Source organism: Sinocyclocheilus rhinocerous, unplaced genomic scaffold (genome assembly GCF_001515625.1).
Source record: "Sinocyclocheilus rhinocerous isolate Xijiao unplaced genomic scaffold, SAMN03320098_v1.1 scaffold615, whole genome shotgun sequence".
Taxonomy (NCBI): Eukaryota; Metazoa; Chordata; class Actinopteri; order Cypriniformes; family Cyprinidae; genus Sinocyclocheilus; species Sinocyclocheilus rhinocerous.
This window is the reverse complement of record NW_015631049.1, coordinates 11,154-22,985: the sequence shown is the minus strand read 5'-3', so window position 1 is coordinate 22,985 and position 11,832 is coordinate 11,154. Positions and strand designations below refer to the sequence as shown.

Genomic DNA, 11,832 nt, shown 5'->3' with positions numbered 1-11,832 from the left:
TGTTTAACGTGCAGTTTTGCGCATTCCGTAACTTGCGTTCATATCCTCATCTGCCTGTTTATAGTTTGCATCATCAGTAAGATCTGAGTTTGGTCTTTTAATAGCTGTCATTGCGTTAGTGAACTGAGCTACATAATGCGTTTTCTTTAACAGATTTCTGAGGGAAACATCGTGAAACCTTGCGCGTTCGTTCTTATTCTACATCTGCTTAACTGTCGATATAGTTTGCATCATCAATAAAGCGTATTCTGAGATCTGAGATCACTGTATTAGTTCACCGAGGCGCATTACGAGGGTATGAGGGTAACCACAGTATTACAGTCTATCAGGATCAGGAAACAGTCCTCCATAAAATGTGCTGCACACATCTGAATATTTGGGTTGAACTGTTCTGGAACAGTGTTGTAAATACAACTTAACCACTGATTTCTAGTTGTGTCCTCTTTTGGAAGGCCAAACAAAGTAGTTTCGCTTTCACAATGAAACACACAGCGTCACACATGGCAGGCTTGAGTGAGCGGCGGCCGGCGGGCTTGAGAACAGCGCGGCCGGCGGGTTTCAACGAAGGAGTGTCTGGCGGGCTTGCGGCAACCACATGTGACGACCCCGGGCTGGACTCCGCTTCATCCACAGTGAAAGCCGATCCGGCGATCCACAGCATGAAGTTGATGTATTTCCTCAGCGACCAGCACGGATCAGCTCCAGGCATGACGAAGCGGATATCGTTCTCTTTTGGAAGGCCAAACAAAGTAGTTTCGCTTTCATAACAAAACACACAGCGCCTTCACGACATGGGGGCGGCGGCAACAACAATACTACAGCGAGAATAAAAGTTACGCCTTCTTTCTTTGCGTGAACATTTGGGCGGCATTATGCAAATCTTCCCACATTGTGACGTAGACATGTGGGGGCGTGTTAGAACGAGCCGTTTTAGGTAGGCGTGGTTGACTCTTAACTTTTATAAAGAATATCTCTTTGGATTTGAGACTTTAGTCTTTGCAACTTTACAGATCTTCTTTATGCACCAAGAGCTTGTAACACTCCAAAGAGAAAGGAAAAATTTAAATTGCATCATATGACCCCTTTAATCATTTTGAAGGCACAATGTACAGAACAGCTTAGACATCAAGTGTAAAGTTAATCAAGCGACTTTCGGGGTTTGCTTTTTTGAAAACTTTTGAATACCAAATATGTTTGTGCACCACATATTTTCATCATTTTGAATTCAGATGTAGTTATTTGGGTACTTGGGTATTTAGGCTACTTTCATGTTATGCTTCCAGCTTAAATGCATGACATGCCGTAATAACGAATGCTCGAGGTACGAGCTTCATAGGTGCACTTTATGGCAGCATATGTCTGCAAATAGTTGTCTTATAGTTGTCTCTGCATATTACACATTACAATATGCAGAGACAACTATAATGCACATTCTCATATTTCTGTTGATTATGAAAGGGATATTGCTGTTGTTTACTCACCAGGCCCTCGCTAGGCATAACGTTCGTCAGATGGACAACCTCTAGGTGGGCAGACTGCGACACCAACGAATCGGACGACAATGAAATAATGTGCTCGCAGATACCTGATAGAGTCTTACACTGCAAAGAGAGATAAAAACAGAAAGACAATAAGAGACAGACAGTGTTGTCAGTAAATGTTTGCAGTTTCATAGTAAATCTCTCAGTCTAATTAGAGCCGTTGAACTGAAAAGGAGCAGTGATGAAGGCGTTCAGCATCATGAAATATACCAATAATGTATAAGTCGTTAATAAGTCATATGCTATATATATAGATTTATTCATGCTATATTCTTTCTTTCATCTTTTTCTCTTTATTTGTCTCCATTCTTCCATCCTTCCCTCTATCTCTTTCTGTTCTACAGGCAGTGATCCTGACGGGAGAAAACTTCACAATCTGCATTATTCAAGATATCCAACCTTAGGCTAAACACACATGCACACGCACACATAACAGATTTTTGCTTCAGAGCAAGCTAGATACATGTGACTTCACAATCACGTTTTTACTTGAAATATACTTTTAAAGGCTGTGTGTGAGTGAGAAAAGTGTGTGAGTGTTTGCTTGTATCGACTTCACCCAGTAAAATATCTTAAAACCAGCCTTTAGGTATGGCGGATGTTCCTCACTTGTAAAAAAAAACTTTTATAAAGTGGCCAAGTAATGTCTTTGTTAATGTCTTAAAGGACATTTTCTTTACCTTGAAAGGTGGTTGCACCTTAAAAGCGGGATTTAGACATCTTCACAAATCAAATAACACACAACTGAAAAATTCATGTAAAAGGTTTAACAAAAATGTGAATTTTACATTTCTGCTTCTAAACCCTTCGGTTTTCCATATGGCTTTCATTTTTAATGCATTCCTGAGTCAAAGTAATTGCCTGTGGTAATCAAAATTAGATGCTCTCAATACAGTTCATAGGGGTTCCTCACAAGTTTAGCTGTACAAGTTTGTGTGTGTGAAAAGAAAGTGTGTGTGGCTTGAGAAACACTCACCACATGTAGAATCTTATTCTCAGTTTCATACACTGTGCAATCCTGAGTGGAAAAGAGAAACACGTACATTAAAATAATAATAAAGGACTGGGCTGTTTGTGTGTGTTGAATACCAAAACACTCGCACACACACACACACACACACACCTGCTGTACTATGGTGGTTAGCTCTAGACAGAGCTGAACAATATTGTTCTTCAGCACTGAGTACTCAGAAACACTGACAAATGGAGACCTGCAAACAAAGCAAAACACATACACGAAGAGATGAGGCCATTACAGTGGACAAACAACTAGCCCTATTCCATATAATCAACAAGAGCTACATTTTTCTCTTTTTTCACATTTTAAACATGACATGACCTGGGCTGGACTCAAACCTGGGTTTCTGGATAGTTTTCACTATACAAGCAAAAAATATATATTTTGGGCAGCTTATCAAGGCTATTTGATTCACTTTTGATTCATTCCGATCAAGTCTGATTATAGTCCCATTCATTTCTATGATAGGTTTGTTCTGTTCAGCCCAGGTGAGTTCATGTCCTGTTTAGATCTGTTTGAGTACCTGTCCAGCCAGGCTAGTAGATTTTTTGCTGCTCCGATGAGGTCAACGACTGAAGTCAGGAAGTCGTTCGGAAGGCGGCGTGACACCCGTCCATCATAATGCCCCCCACGGCGGCGGCCCGTAATGAAGTTCTGCAGATTCTTAGCGGATGCACTGAGCTTGTGCGACAAAGTCCGCAAATTCTCTGTCTCTAGACCATAGTTCTGCAACAGGAGGAAAAAAAATGTTTACATACCATTCAAAAGTTTGAGGTCTGTAAGATTTTTATGTTTTTTAATTTAAAGAGTTTTCTTCAGCAAGCATGCATTAAAGTCAGCAAAAGTGACAGTAAAGACTTTTGCATCGTTACAAACGATTTACATTTCAAATAAATGCTGTTCTTTTGAACTTTCTATTTATCAAAGAATGCTGAAAAATGTTTGCACAAAAATTTCCACAAAGCAGCACAACTGTTTTTAACTGTGATAATAATAAAGAAATGTTTCTTTGAGCACCAAATCAACATACTGGAATGATTTCTGAAGGATCAAGTGACACTGAAGACTGGAGTAATGGTTGCTGAAAATTCAGCTTTGCCATCACAGGAATAAATTACATTTCGAAATATATAAAAATAGAAAACTGATATTTGAAATTGTAATAATATTTCACAATATTACCGTTTTTACTGTAATTTAATCAAATGAATGCAGCCTTGGTGAGCATAAGTAACTTCTTACATAACATTCAAAAAAATCTTTCAGAGTCTAATATCAGTTTTTCCTAAGATGGTCCAAGTTAGGAAACCAAAGCACAGCAGATCTTATGGCTGATTTTCTCATTCTGAGACATAAAAGCCACACTGTGTAAGTGTAAGCAGAAGAAAAACTTATCAAGCTGCATTCGCACATCATGTACTGAGGGTCATCACTACGCACTAAGTTACTCAGAAATAAAACACTGCCTACACTGTGAAATGAAATAAAGCACACAATCAAGTCTCCATTCATATCTGGCAAAGGCATTACTCAGAATAAATGTCCTTTTCTCAGAACTGCTGCTTGGAGGCTGTGGAACTGCAAAACCCATCATTTCTGTGAATCGATCGGCTGAATAGTTCAATCACCAGACCGAGCTTGTAGTATTTTCTCAAATTTCTTCTTTTGGGTTTGTTTATAGTATTAATCAGCTGGACCCAACGTCTGTCATTTATAGAAATGAGGGGTTTTCTGACTTCCTCTCGATTTTTTTTCTTTATATGGTGTTTGTTGGTACCTGCAGTACTGACGTGCCATTTTCTACAGTCGTGACTGTTATTCTCTTATCTAAGCACCACAATCGCTGCATAAATTAGAGCCTCAATGCATATTAATATGCAGACACCCATTCAATGTTCCAACCATTATTATAAATAGATCCTTATATAAATAGGTTCAGCAGTAAGGTCTTTGATGTTGTTCATGGCACCTTTTTAAAAGCTCTCCGAGGTGTCTTTAGAATCTAAATAAGTTTTCAGGTTGCTATGTATGTCCGAGACCCAAAGCAAAGAAAACGATTTTAAAAGAACAAGCCCTGGAAGGTCTGCAGAATCTTGTGAGGATTTAGGAAGGATCTGTTGACAGGTGACTCTTGTTTTAAAAAAAGGTTTAATGCAACATTTATAAGGAGAAAAAGGCTTCAGGATGGTGCTTCAGAGGGCAGCCAATGTATCTTGCTTTACTTCCACTTTTGTATGTTTTTGTTTGTTAATTCTGTTCACCTCACGAAACCCAATAACATAATCCAGAGAGATTCTATAATGTATTTTTTATTTTGCATCATGTAGACTGCTGAAAAATTAAGGAGAAGTTTCAAGCTGAATTTTTAGTTACCAGCGTTTAATGAACTTTGGATGTGCCTCACATGGTCTGTCACTGCATGTTAATATCAGGCATGCTGAAATATTTCTGTTGTTAGGTCTTGCGAGGTATGCACTTTTTCTAAATGCTATTTTCTTTTAGAGTCAGATAGAAACTGCACATTTTAAAACCCTCATTTTAGCTAAGTGGTTGACTGACTGGTGATTGTAATGTATAAGATTTTACATTTATATTATATGTTTTTTTTTTGTTCAAATGAATCATTTGTTATAATTATAATATTATTATCAATTTTATATTTGAAGAGTTCAGATGCAAAAGCCTCTAAAGTGCCATCTGAAATTTTCATCTAAAATGAGCATTTTAATCAGGCTCTTATGTTTAGGTTCAGTCATTTTACTTTAATGGCAATATATAGGTCCTTTTCTATGCCATTAAAGTGAAATAACTGAACATAAATATAGAAGCCTGATAAAAATGCTCATTTTAGATGAACATTTCAGATGGCACTTAGAGGCTTTTGCATCTGAACTCATCTTTGATATATTTAATATGTTTACTTTGAATGGAAGCCTGTAGAAACATGCATTTCAATGTCAAGCAGTGTTGTTATTATTAACTATTGTTTTGTTGATTAAATTTCAAATAAAATTGGACAAAAAACTTGAACATTGTCATCTTGTATACTTTTTAAGTTGAAGTTGGTTAAGTTAAAATTACTAAGACTCAAATTAAATAAAAAAATTAAAATGAACTAAAACAAAAACTAATAAAAATGACAAAATCCAATTTAAAAAAACTTGAACTAAGATGAAAATGAAAACTTGAAATAAACAAATTCAAAAATTGTCATCAGTGTTTATATACTATTTTTGAAAGCTAATTCATGACTGAGTACAGAGTAGAATTCACTGTTGTCTGCGATCAGATCTTAAATCTGACCCTGGACCACAAAACCAGTCATAAGGGTCAATTTTTTGAAATTGAGATTTATACATCATCTGAAAGCTGAGTAAATAAGCTTTCCATTGATGTATGGTTTGTTAGGATAGAGCCGAGATACAACTATTTGAAAATCTGGAATCTGAGGGTGCAAAAAAATCTAAATACTGAGAAAATTGCCTTTAAAGTTGTCCAAATGAAGTCCTTAGCAATGCATATTACTAATCAAAAATTAAGTTTTGATATATTTACGGTAGGAAATTTACAAAATATCTTCATGGAACATGATCTTTACTTAATATCCTAATGATTTTTGGCATAAAAGAACAATCGATCATTTTGACCCATACTATTTTTTTTTGGCTATTGCTAAAAATATACCCAAGCACCTTAAAACTGGTTTTGTGGTCCAGGGTCACAAATCATTTTGGACCCTATTTACATTAGTATTTATTGCTGTTCTTCTTGTTTAACCCAAAACAGCTCTTTAATAATAAACCTGAATTCTGCTTCTGAGATGAATTTGCATGAATAGCTGTGAAGATGTTAACTAGTTAGATTTAACTCCTCCTCTCTCTCTCTCTCTCTGATGCATGAATTCCTCCAGCAGCCAATCAAAACCAAAAACGCATCTTCCCTTCCCTCCACACACTTTTTGTGTACTGGTTGGGAGATTCCCGCTGGGTGCTAATCATTCAGTATTAAGCGGAGTTTGATTAAAATGTCTGTTGTGTCATTAATACAAAACAAACACATCATTATCACAGCCGGTCTCTTTTACACACACACACGCACCAGTGCGCAGAGTAAGTCCACAGCCTCCAGAATGAGCTCCTGGTGTCCGATGCGGGTCACGCCAAGCTCTTCCAGCTCCTGATGGGTGATGTGAAGCAGCTGCTCTCCAGTTATCTGCTCTCTCTCAAATGTCCTCATATACTGCAGCAAACAGTCATCCAACCCTGAGAGAGAGAAAAGTGCAACACGAGTCATGTGATCGTTATTCATTTATGTCATGTAATAAACTTAAAATGTGACCCAGCGTAATGGGGCTTCTCTCCGTACAGAGAGCTGTCATTAAGATGATTAATACACAACACTCATACACACACACCAAATGCGATGCATAAACACACCGTAAACCTGCAAATGATGACAAGTGGCTAATTCCTGTAACAGTTTGTGCTTTATTCTAAAAAAAGACGATAAACCACTTAGTGATTACAGACGCGTCTCTCAAAATGAGACACACACCTGCATTTCTCTCTCTCTCTCTCTCTTACACACACACACACACACACATTCTCTCAGAGGATGATGTTGGCTGAGAGACTCTTCAGATGGAACATTGTGAACTTGCAGATACACACATTCATTGTCCTTCATAACCAGCTCTGTGGTCTCATATGCACACACGAGATAACCTGCGTGTTAGTTTACCAACGTATGTGTCTATATGTGTCTGTGTGTAAATGTGTGTGTGTGTGTGTGTGTGTGTGTGTACGATGTCCTTCAGCTAAACAGACTCTCTCTCGTGCTCATTCTCTTCATTCTCTCGTTCTGCTCTAGCTATACAGGCTGCTTGGCAACCGTTGCTTAGAGACGGGGAGGTAAGCCTGCACAGGGAATGATAAAGGCCTCCATTTCCTACAGTCCTACACACACATACACACGTCCATACTGGAAAGGCGCACACGTACATACACTGCAAACCTAGATGCACATTTCACACACAAGATTTCTTAACAGCTAAAAGAGAAGTATAATGCACCACTTGCATCACCAAATGGAATTGCAAAAATGATGAATCTTTGCAATGGTTTCTTGAACACTCCTCCCCCTCTTTGCCATTGGCTGGATGAACAGATAGTCCCGCCCCATACTCACACCATTAGGTGAGAGTGGCTTACTTTTAGACTAGGTTTACACGAGTAAAAAATCAATAAATAAATACGAATGAAATAATAAATTTTATTTCAATATATATTTCTATTAAATGTTTGTATATATTTTATAAAATATTATTTAAATAATATTTAATATAAATAAAATCAACCTGACTACATCAGATTTCATCAGCCAAAAGTACTCTGAAAAAAAATTTAGAAATTATTTCAATCAGAATTTGCTAGTAAATTTCACAAATAATTAAAAAGAAACAGCAAGTAACATTGAATTAAACATGAAATTCTGAAGTAGAAAGACTGAAACTGTATTTTCTTGTAAAACATACTCAATAGTTATGTTTTATTTACAACTTTAAAAAATAATTTGTTACAGTGTAATTTTAGATCAGGAAGAAATAGCTTATCAATGTATAAACTGCCCATTTTCACCTTTTGCAGTGAAGTTGTCTCTGCATATTAAGCTAGGACTGGAGAGAGTACTTCATCATAGAAAAAATGGTAATTACCATGCATAATTACATTCAATTCTCTGTGAGTATAGCCTCCTTTAAGAAAAACAGTTTGTGAATGATGGCAGTTCCAATTCTGCGGAAATCTATGGATCTTTCTGCCAAGTTTTGCACGCACAGATTCCATGTGCCTGGGTATTTCATGCGCACACAAGAACACAGGTGTGACATACTCTAATGGATCTCTGTGCAGCTGCGGTGTCAGGGGAGGGAGTGGCAGACAGAAAGCACACGCTCCTATAGCTCTCCATTAATCAGTCTGATGAGAATGGATTATATTGAGCCGGTGTGAAATGGTTCTCATTCATTCTCAACCACACACAACGGAGTGTTGGCTGAGCCTCTGTCAATCACACACACACACACACACACACACACACACACACACACACAATCTCTTCAAGTCCACTCTTCTGGTTTACAGCCCACCATCTCACATCTGCACTAACACATTACTCTACGCTGATCTAAGAACAGCTGACAAAGGAAAAACGTATCAGGTCCCTCCCACTGAGAGAGGTGAGTCATTGTGAGGAAACCCCTTAGAAAATGATCAAACCCTCACTCAAACACACATGCTCACAAACATCCAACCAATCCAAGGCCAGCTGCTGCTGTTTCAGCTTCTGATACACCCCACTGTGGACACTGACATCTTGGTGATCATTTTTTTAAAATCTGTTCATCACCTGTATTTAGACTTCTTTGAAGCCCTTTGATCATCTCAATGAGCGCACATGACCAAACATGTCTCTTTGCTATCTAGGGCCAGATTTACTAAACAGGGCAAATTAGCGTGAGAGCGCAATTCCAAAAAAGTGCTAAGGGGAGTGGAAATTTCTGTGGGTGATTTACTGGCAATGCAAAAATTAAAGAACATTTCCATAATGAGCAACACAATCTACCAAGAGCAGCGCAAATTAGTGTCTGCTTTAAAGGGGTCATATGATGCGATTTCATTTTTTCCTTTCTCTTCAGAGTGTTACAAGCTCTTGGTGCATAAAGAAGATCTGTAAAGTTGCAAAGACTAAAGTCTCAAATCCAAGTTTTGTAAAAATCGACGCGTTTCAAAAAGGCGGGGCATAGAGGAGAAACAATAATGTACAGTATGTGGAAAATAATGTGTTTTTTTTACTTTAAACCGCATAAACACATTTCATTACACCAAATACACAAAATAATGTTCTTTTTAGCAGCATCATATGACCCCTTTAAGACGTGCTTTTTTTGGAGCGTTAAATAATGGTGCAAATACCAGTAATTTGATGAGCGCAAATGTTAGTAAATCAAGCTGCGTGATTGATTTTAATACTCTCCTCCCATAAATTTTGCGTCTGAAAGGGATACTTCTACAAATGCATATTCAATAAGGTCAGATGCAAAAATAACTGTGTAATACTGCAGTAACAGCTGCTTAAAAAATCCAGCTTTGCCATCACAAGAATAAATGACATATTAAAAATAGTTCTTATCGTTTTTAATATTTCGCTGTTTTAACTGTATAATTAATCAAATAAATGCTGCCTTGGTAAGCATAAGGGACTGCTTTCAAAAACATAAAAAATCTTACCAACCCCAAACTTTTGAACAGTAGTTTGTGTGTATATGTATAACAAATAAAAAAAAAAATATATATATATATATATATACTATATATATTGTTTTTTTAATTTATTTGTTAAAGTAGGTGGAGACAAATAACCATCTCTGCGAGTAAGTCAGTGAATCATTCAACTGATTTGTTCAAATACAATGATTCATTCAAAAAAACTGAATCATTCACTTAAGTACGATGGCATTTTAGTGCCACGTTAAAAAAATAAAAAATCTAAGATTACAAGATTAAAGTCGTAATATTTCGAGAATAAAGTCTAAATATTTTGAGAATAAAGTTGAAATATTACGAGAATAATGTCGAAATACTACAAGAATAAAGTCTAAATATTTTGAGAATAATATTACGAGAATAAAGTCGAAATGTTACGAGAATAAAGTCGAAATGTTTCGAGAATTTAAATCGCAGAAATTAAAGTTATAATATTTTGAGAGTATAGCCTTTAATGCGCATGCAAATGGCCCGGATTGAGAGCACCGGGAGAAGTTGCCAGGCTACTGGAATTGGTAGGCCTACTTTTAATATAAGTCTCAGCTTTCAAAATCAGTTTTATAGCGAAACACAAATTATGTGTCTTACAATAATGTGTTTTTCAAGCTCTTTAATGATCAGATCGCTGTATTTATGTAAACCAATTCATTAAATGATACTGTTTTCTTTGTGAAAATTCCAAATTTGTGAAAATTCCACCACCTAGGCTTACTCCGCAAAAATGTCTGTGGCGTCCAAACTTTTATTCCTCACATGTAGCCTATTTAATTAATAAAACGTTCTAAAGTGGGCTCCAACTTGTTAACATAAGTTATATTGTTTCTTTTCTGAGGTAGCCTGTAGGCTATAACATAAGTGACTATTCACAAGCTGTTTTATTCGTGGTATAATACAGTAAATGATTGGACATAATATTTAACGTCTTCCATTCATTATTTGTAGCACGCCAGCCACCCAGTAATCGCAATAATTTTGTGCTTTGTTGCTTTTAACACAGCTCAGCTTTCTAATTCTGTCAGTTTTATCACGAAATACAAATTATAAATGTGTTTTTCCTCTTTATTTCAAGTTTATAGCAAGATATAAAAGGAATATCAGAAGGCATGAAAAAAGAGTATAGCTTAATTGATAATGAAAATAATGTCTCAGTCATATTGTAATCGGAAAGACTCACATGCCGCTTAAACTGAAGCGAATACAGCGATCTGTCACGCCACATTAAAGAGCGTGAAAAAAACACATTATTGTAATATATTGTTTGTATTTCGCAAAATTCCAAATTTGTGAAAATTCCACCACCTACTCCGCAAAAACGTCTGTGGCGTCCATACTTTTATTCCTCACATGTAGCCTATTTAATTAATAAAACGTTCTAAAGTGGGCTCCAACTTGTTAACATAAGTTATATTGTTTCTTTTCTGAGGTAGCCTGTAGGCTATAACATGTAAGTGACTATTCACAAGCTGTTTTATTCATGGTATAATACAGTAAATGATTGGACATAATATTTAACGTCTTCCATTCATTATTTGTAGCACGCCAGCCACCCAGTAATCGCAATAATTTTGTGCTTTGTTGCTTTTAACACAGCTCAGCTTTCTAATTCTGTCAGTTTTATCACAAAATACAAATTATAAATGTGTTTTTCCTCTTTATTTCAAGTTTATAGGAAGATATAAAAGTGAAGGAACATCAGATGACATGAAAAAACAGTATAGCTTAATTTATAATGAAAATAATGTCTCATTATTGTAATCGGAAAGGCTCACATGCCGCTTAAACTGAAACGAATACAGCGATCTGTCACGCCACGAGAAAGGAAAAATTGAAATCGCATCATATGACCCCTTTAAAGAGCGTGAAAAAAAACACATTATTGAAATATATTGTTTGTATTTCGATTTTGAAAGCTGAGCCTTTGGAATATCTCCCGGTGCTCCCAATCCGGGCC

At 36.5% G+C, this 11,832-nt stretch overlaps 1 protein-coding gene across 1 annotated transcript in view; it reads right to left on the bottom strand.

Moving 5' to 3' along the window:
* Nucleotides 1-11,832, bottom strand: part of LOC107741180 (connector enhancer of kinase suppressor of ras 2-like) — a 38,158-nt gene that overhangs the window by 19,549 nt on the left and 6,777 nt on the right. Inside the window, exons 2-6 of the mRNA XM_016553793.1 lie at nucleotides 6,658-6,821; nucleotides 3,083-3,285; nucleotides 2,665-2,752; nucleotides 2,518-2,559; nucleotides 1,482-1,601 (exon numbers count right to left, since the gene is read on the bottom strand). Of these exons, the coding sequence (XP_016409279.1) occupies nucleotides 1,482-1,601; nucleotides 2,518-2,559; nucleotides 2,665-2,752; nucleotides 3,083-3,285; nucleotides 6,658-6,821 (617 nt within the window). The remainder of the gene's footprint in view (nucleotides 1-1,481; nucleotides 1,602-2,517; nucleotides 2,560-2,664; nucleotides 2,753-3,082; nucleotides 3,286-6,657; nucleotides 6,822-11,832) is intronic.